At 42.9% G+C, this 8,130-nt stretch overlaps 1 protein-coding gene across 1 annotated transcript; it reads left to right on the top strand.

The window, feature by feature from the left end:
- The first annotated feature begins 2,273 nt into the window (after positions 1–2,273).
- On the top strand, positions 2,274–6,552 carry MAGEH1 (MAGE family member H1). Its single transcript, XM_037513048.2, has one exon. It carries the CDS (start codon positions 2,565–2,567, stop codon positions 3,219–3,221), a length of 657 nt encoding a protein of 218 aa, XP_037368945.1. The 5' UTR covers positions 2,274–2,564; the 3' UTR covers positions 3,222–6,552.
- The last annotated feature ends 1,578 nt before the right edge of the window (positions 6,553–8,130 follow it).

The raw sequence follows: 8,130 nt of genomic DNA, 5'->3' as shown, positions 1-8,130 counted from the left end.
TGACTAATCACTTCTATCAACTAATAACCTGTCTTACATACATGTGATTTCTTTTAGGCATTTGGGAACACTGAGAGCAATTCTGTAACAGTGAACCCTGTTCCTATTACTCCTTTGGGGAAACTGATTGGGAGCCACAGTCTTAGAATTTTTCCTGCTTAAGGATAGGCTGTGATATACCCATGGTGCTTTGCAGAGCTGCCTTCATTGTGTAATGGAGCAAAGGTACACTTAGATGAAGTCTATGGCAGGTAATAGCATCACGTCTTCTTAGCAGATTGTTGGGCAGAAGACAGTGCATCAACAAATATGCATTGGTCAATTTGGTAATTATCTAGCTTCCCCAATAGGAGGTTTTAGTTGTATTTGAGTATAAAATTTTTTTCAGTTATCAAGTGTTCTTTTAGGAATTAATTTACCATATTGATTTTCCATAAAATCCCATCAGAATGGAGATTTTGGGCAGAATACAGGTGATTTTTTCATCTTATAGGTACAGGATTCACAACAGCAAAAATAAAACTGATAAAAATAGCAGCTCTTCTCTGGGGAATCTGCTACATTCCAATGTGGCTGGATTGAGAACAGATTGTTTGTGCAGTTTGATATCCAGGGAGACTCACAACAAGCCTGGCAGAAATTATACTGGAGAAATTATACCTTTACTGATTTTCCAGAGGGGTAACCACAGAATGGAGGTTAGCTTAACTCATCAAATTTGAAAATCCTTTAAGTCACCCAGGCTTGGCAAGAACTCATTTTCCAACTATGGCTTTAGCGCTTCTCCTTGTATACCAGGCATCCCCTTTCTACACATAATCAGAGGACTGGACCTTATTGGATTCAACTCAGCTGGCAATTCTTCTTCGAGAATCTCTCCACACCAGAATTTATTCACTAGGTGTAGCTATATTCTACAAGAAACCTACTAAGGGCTGGCAGCACAGTAGCACTTCCCTCCAGGTGATTATAATCTGAGGTGTCATGAAGCAAGCATTTAATTTCTTTCCACCAAAACAGGAATAATGTATTCATTTTTTAAAAAAACACTCAGCTAAGAGCACATGCAAAATATTTCCATCATGTATTCCTCCACCATGTATTTATTAAATTCCACTCTCATACACTGCTTGAAATACCTGCGAACCAAAATCTGTTTCCTTTGTGATAAGCACTATTCATTTATTATCTCATTTAATTCTCACACCCTATGAGTTTGTGAGATGACAGGCTCATAAAAGTGAAGTAACTTATGCAAGTTATTATCTTGTAATGCCGTAAGATACAGAATGTTTGCTATAGACTTCTTTCTCCCTCAGGGAAGCAAAATTTGACTCATTTCCTTTTTGGGGAAATTTCAGAGAGCAAAAAGTCTGTAAGAGGGTGTAAGGAATTTAGATAGTTGGAAATTAGAGAAGAAAGGCATTTCAGACACAGGAAACTGACCAAAGACCCAGAGTTGATAATGTTCAGAGTTTGCTCTAGATTACATTTAGATTATGGAGTGAAAAAACGAAGAGAAATAAATCAGGTATTCAGGTATATTGGAGCCTAGAGCCCATGGAGCCAACCTGCACCCCATAACACTCTCTTCCCCACCTACTTCCATGGAGTCAGTCCCTAAAGCCAGTCAATTATCACACCTAAAATGCCTTTTAAACTTTTCTATCCCCATGGCAACCACCTTAAGACTCAATGATATTCTCCCTTGTTTATTTTTTAATTGCTTCCTAGGTGACCTGCTAGACAGTAGCTACTCTTCAGTGTGGCTGTACAAATGCAAGTCTGATACAATCTGTGCACAGTTTGATAATACTGTGAATATTTAACATTTTAAAACCTCTGCACTCCTGGCATACTGTTCGCTTTTACAGTCCCATCTCCTCTCATCCATCTCCAGTACTTCAGTCATAACCATCTTACCTGGGTACTAGATGGGTCCACGACTTAATTATTATACACATAAACACCTTCTAAAATCATAGCAAGTGAATGAATGTTGTGTAAACCATGACAGCAAAGGAGAGCTGGGACAACAAGAATGCCCTTCTCCTCCCTCTTCCCCCCTCAAAAAACAACAACAACAACAACAACAAAAAACACCCACATTCAATCTTGACTGAAAAATACAGGAATCCTCTGCCGTTTATTTCTCCTCTCCATATCCCCGCCCTGGCCAATCCCTAGCAGTTTTTTCTCCCCTAGTCCCACCCCTGCAGTGGTCTGCTCCTTTTCCTATCTGACAGCGGAAGTCTGGGTGGAGGAACCGCCCACTTCCTCTTTGGAGTTAGGTGAGTGCGTGGCAGGAGAGGCGGAAACAATTTAGCTGAGCCTTCTTGCGCGCTTGCGGCTGTGGTGAGTGCAGGCGGTGGTTGCTAGCTCCAGTTGGCTTGGCTGGGAGTAAGCTTTGTGGTTGATAACATCTCTTTTGTTGCTACAAAGACTCTATTGAGGTTGGTGGCGTCTGCAGCTGCACCCTGTAAAGGTACAGATAGTTGCTTTCAGCAGAGACTACAGATATCCTTCTTAGGATTGCTGTAGACTCTGTGCACCTAGCAGGAGACATGCCCAGGGGACGGAAGAGTAGGCGCCGTCGCAATGCTAGGGCTGCAGAAGAGAACCGCAACAATCGTAAGATCCAGGCCTCGGAAACCTCTGAGACCCCGATGGCAGCCTCTGTGGTCTCAAGCACACCTGAGGACGACCTGAGCAGCCCTGAGGAAGACCCGAGCACTCCGGAGACCTCCACCACCCCCGAGGAAGCCTCGAGCGTTGCTCAAGCTCAAAAGCCCTCTGTAGCCCGGAGCAATTTTCAGGGTACCAAGAAAAGTCTCCTGATGTCCATATTAGCTCTCATCTTCATCATGGGCAACAGCGCCAAGGAGGCCCTAGTCTGGAAAGTGCTGGGGAAGTTGGGAATGCAGCCTGGCCGGCAGCACAGCATCTTTGGAGATCCAAAGAAGGTCGTCACGGAAGAGTTTGTGCGTAGAGGGTACCTGATTTATAAGCCGGTGCCTCGTAGCAGTCCCGTGGAGTACGAGTTCTTCTGGGGACCTAGAGCACATGTGGAATCAAGCAAGCTGAAAGTCATGCATTTTGTGGCGAGAGTGCGCAACCGATGCTCCAAGGACTGGCCGTGTAATTACGACTGGGATTCAGACGATGATGCAGAAGTTGAGGCTATCCTCAATTCAGGTGCAGGGGGTTACTCTGCACCTTAGGTAAATTTGGAAAAGACCCTTGGGGGGGGGGTTGGAAAGAGCAACAAAGGTACCCCAAGGTGTAGATCATCCATGTCCTGAGTTGTATATGACTGGGAGGGGGAGTGGGGGACTGTATTTGATATTTGTGATAAGTGCTAATGTTTAACTTGCAAAATGGAGTTTTTGCTTTGGATATTGTAAAATTTTATTCATTTTAATACATGAGGTTGATTAAGGTCACAATATGTTTAAAATATGATTGAAGCAAAGAGGTTTTTTCGCTTCATTGAGATTTAGTATAAGTGTTACTATGGTTATAAAATGAAGTTTTTCTGTCATGTTCTGTGATCTGCTATGTAATTTATATCATGGAAATAGGATGTTATTTTAAAGTTTGAAATAAGCAGAAAAGGTGAAAGGACAGGGGATTTGACTTGTACTTGGCCTATCTGAAAGCTATTGTGTCTGCTTTGGTGTAAGAAGACTGATATTTACCTTGATTTTGCTTAGTTACTACAGAATATAGAAAAAAATAAAAGCATAATAACAAGGACACCTTGTTCATTTATTGAGCAACCACTAGTTATGTGTAAGGCACCAGTGTAGATTCTGGGGGTATTCCTTAGTACACAGCCCTCAATTTTAAAGAATGTTCTAGATAACATGGGAGAGACATATATGCAAACTGTGGTAAATGCTGTAATAGAGAGCAAGCATGGCATACCATGAAAATGTAGGAAACATTAGGTGATCTGACTTGGTTGATGGGATGAGAAAGAGAAAAATTTAGAGTGCTATACAAATCCCAAGAGATTTTTAAATAACCTTGGGGGAAATTGATAGGGGCATCAGAGCACAGTATGAACATTTGTATTAGGTAATTATTGGATACTTAACCCAGCACAGGGGTGGGGACATTGGCAGAGGGAAAGGAACATCATAGAAAATACTCTTAAATCAGCTTGAGAGAAGACAGGCTGAAGGAGAAAAGACATTATGGGGTATTGCAAAATCTAAAAAGGTGAGACAAAAAAATCTTGGTGAGATGACAACCTGAGGTCTGAAGTAATAATGGAGATGGGAAAGGGAATAAATATGCAGCCACTAAAAGCAGCATGGAAAAAAACAAATTTTTCACTGAGTTGTAAAGGTTAGATCAAGGGGAGTGAAGGGAAAGAGAATTGAAGTTGGGAAGAGGTGAACAAGGGCTATATTTCAAAAGTTGGGAGTTCCAGTTGATTTTGATGAGAACAAAAATGATTAATAATAATGGCAATCCTGAAATATAAAAAGAAAGATTTTGCCCCCAAGCATAAATTCTTAGATGAGCTAGAAAGGTACTACCTTTGAAAGGTAGTACCTCTGAAAGGTACTACCTCTGAAAGGTGCTACCTCTGAAAGGTAACCTGGCACTTCTCCCAGGCGCTATGTTTTTTTAGTATGTGCAGATTGTCTTTAAAGTGTGTAGGGATGTGTGTGTGTGTGCACGTCCATGTACAGGAGTGGGGCAGCTCTGAGAGTTAGCACTCTGACTCTTTCCTCTGGTCAGTGTAGTGAGTCCAGAGGGCTACCTGGTATGGTGGCCCATATTGTATTAAGTCATGTGGCATTAGATTTCTTTCCACCTCCAGGAGATTTCATACTTTCTTACCTCATTATACTAAGGTGTGCAATGCTCTCCTGATCCATTCTATCACCAGGAGCTTCTGAACCCTCTTCTTCTGAGGAGCTTCTTCACCCTGCAGCAAATCTGGAGCTATGGGAGTCCCTTCACATTCTTAGCAACTCTCTGGTCACCCACAAAGCTTACCACATTTGTTCCTAGAGTCCAAACCTGTATGGACTAAGTCCTGTAAGAGGGAGCATCAAGGAAGGGAGCCTCGCCTAAACTTATGGGCCTCAGAGGGAACAGCTACCTCACACGAAAGAGTAATCAGGGTGCATTCTTCTTTCTCTGCCTCCAGTCTAAACATGCTTCCAACTCTATGTCAGGTAAAGTCACTGGGGCCAGGATAGGCTAATAAGTGACTTTCTGGCAAAGACCCAGGGACCCATAGACATCAGCATGAAAGCTGAGGGTTCAAACAAAAGTAGGAACTATGGCCCTTCAGCAGGTCCACTTTCATTCAGCAGACAAAACATTAGTGAGGGCCTTCTATGATTTAGGCAGTGAGATGGCAACTGAGCCTATAAAAAAATCAAAATATATGTTTCTTGAGCTGGATGGGGGAGCATCTTTGCCAAAACCATCCCCAGGGGTAAATAGGTTGTGAATTTGAGATTCAGAGTACTAAGTGAGTTTCCTGTCTAGAGCCACAGGGGTGACAAGTGACAGATCCTAGGCAAAACCCCATGACCTTTCCCTGCAAATCCAGTGTGCTTTCCCACAGGCCATGCTGCTGTTATCTCTGTCTACCAAAGCACTATCAGGTGTATGTCTTCAAAAAAAAGTGTGAAGTCAGTGGGATAGGTCTCAGTAACTCAACTTAATTCTCCCCCTTTTACAGATAGGGGCTCAAGGAAGTAAGTCCAGGTCAGTCAGCTAGCAAGGGAAAGGGCCTGCAAAGGAAAGATTTATTGACCATCTCTTCTGTACTAAGGGTTTGCCCCATATTATCTCTGTCAGGCCAGTAAGATACTCCCGATTTCACAGTAAGTGCCACCTAGTTCAAGGGAAGAAATAATGACCTTCCAAAATCTGTCTGAATACATGTTTTCTTCAGTTCTGGTGGGGAATTATCAGCCAATTATTTAAAGTGGTTATTTGCAGGTATGGGCCAAGAAGCTTAATTCAGCCAGAGAACCAGTAGGAGGCAGTATAAAAAGAGAGAAAGTGGGAGTATACCTCAAGTTGCACTATTAAAGACATGACTTAGAATCCTGAAAGCCTCAGGCAGATGGCTCCACAGGAATGCACAAAGAATTAGGTGACCTGCCTCAGCCCAGCAAGGAAGCAATCAATGGCCAGAGTCATCCTGCTCTTGTCTTGGAAGTTTAGTGTGTCTCTCACTACCCCCAGCCCCACAACACACTACACTGGTACTACAAAGAGTTAATGTTCATTTCATTAGGTAAAGGCTGAACAAAGGCAGGATTTCCTGTGACTGAAATAAATGAAGGGCTGAGGGAGAGGCAGGGAAAAGGGGCTCTGGAAGATGGTTAAGAAAAAAAATATTCATTGTTTCATTTACATAAATTCTTTGAGCTTTGAGCAATATCCAGATGGGATGGAACCGCTTGCTGTGTAAATCAACAAATTTAGCTAGTCATAGCCCAGCAGAGTTTTACAAAATGAATATAAAAGCTGCATTTTTAGTTGCCAGAATGCCTCTGATTGAATGGATTGATATACTGGGTCCTAGAACACTTCAGTTGTTTTTTTTTTTTTTAAGATTTATTTATTTATTTATTTATTTATTTATGCATACAAGAACTGGGGTACAGGCCAGAGATATGGGGGGTGAGAGGATTCACCTCTTACCCTGTAAGAGCGGGGAACAGAACAGGCGGATCTACGGAAATACACTGCTGAGGGGAGCAGCGGGTAAGACAGGAGAGGTCTGCTGTGCCACGTGGGTATCTCCCTGGCCGGGGATCAAACTTGTGCTGCAGTGGCTAGGTTGTGTCTTAACCCTTTGCGCCACCAGAGAGGCCCTTGAACACTCAATTTGTTTAAGGAGCTCAGGGAGAGAGCCTGAAACTCCCCAATGCATTGCAAGGGGAGCTGCTGCCTTTTCCTGAGTATCTAAATTATACCAGGCACTTTGATGGCTGTTTTCTTACATTGTCTAACATTTGCTACAGTCCAGCAAGGTAGGCACCATCACGCCAGGTCTACAAAGGGCAGTCAGTGTCAGATATCAAAAGCAAGTGGCTAGAGTCAACCTGGTTACTCAGTGACAACCTTGGGCTTGCCATGTCTGAAACCCACACCATTTTATTAAAACAACAGACACTTGGGGCTCCATCCAGCCTTCTGTCTTCAAACTCCACCACAACCCAGGGTGAGATGAACATGCTGGTGTGGGACAAAGAGGCATGGGAAAATTAGGTTATATAAGTAATTTAGGGATAAGTGCCAAGGATGTCACTTTATTCTGATTTGTTACAGCCCGGATTGCCAAGCATCCTTGAGGTGTTGCTCCCTGTAGAATGAGTGTATTTACTTCTAATACAAGTATCTCTCTATTCCACCTCCACAGCATATGTTATTCAGAAACATTTCCATGCTGAACACACAATCAATCCTCAAATCCTAGGTCCTAGGTATCTGGAGTGGACCAACAAACAGTATCTTTTTCTGGGCCTGCAACATGCTTACTGGTACTGTTTCCAATCCAGAAGTTACAATGAATGTGTGGGCAGAACTCTTACTTTGAGCAGAATGCCTGGGCTAAGACGCAGGCAGCAAGCAATGGGTATCTGCCCATGCAAAAAGACAAACTAAGGAGTGTCCTCCTTGTCCCAGTGTTGTGACTGTGGCCTCAGCAATCATGTGCAGAGTGGACCCAAGCCATGGTGAAAGTCACATGGATTCTGCTTGGGTTCACATTCATCCTTGTGGAGTGGGTAGATTTCAGGGTCCCTCTGTCTCCTTCCTTTGGAATAACCATAGAATCCCAGCTTTCTGAAGGAAATGATTTCGAAGTAGTAGAGGTAATAGGGAAGGGAGATTGCTATGAAGATGTACTGAGGCCTGTTTACAGGTTACTCTAGGGTTTGTGAGCATGAAACACTTAAAGATCAAAGAGCTAATGCAATTTCTTTGCAATCTGTATGAGGACACTTGGGCAAAGGAGGGTCTCAGTTCAAAGTTGAGGAAAATTCTAAGAGAGTTATTCTAGAAGAATAACTCTAGAGTAATCCAGGGCTAGGAAAGTTATTCTAGGAGATTAATGCTAGAGCAATCCAGGGTTTGGAGAGGAAA

The sequence above is a fragment of the Talpa occidentalis genome, unplaced genomic scaffold, assembly GCF_014898055.3.
Source record: "Talpa occidentalis isolate TD23 unplaced genomic scaffold, MPIMG_talOcc4v2.1 talOcc4.15, whole genome shotgun sequence".
Lineage (NCBI taxonomy): Eukaryota > Metazoa > Chordata > Mammalia > Eulipotyphla > Talpidae > Talpa > Talpa occidentalis.
This window is presented reverse-complemented; position numbering and strand designations above follow the sequence as displayed.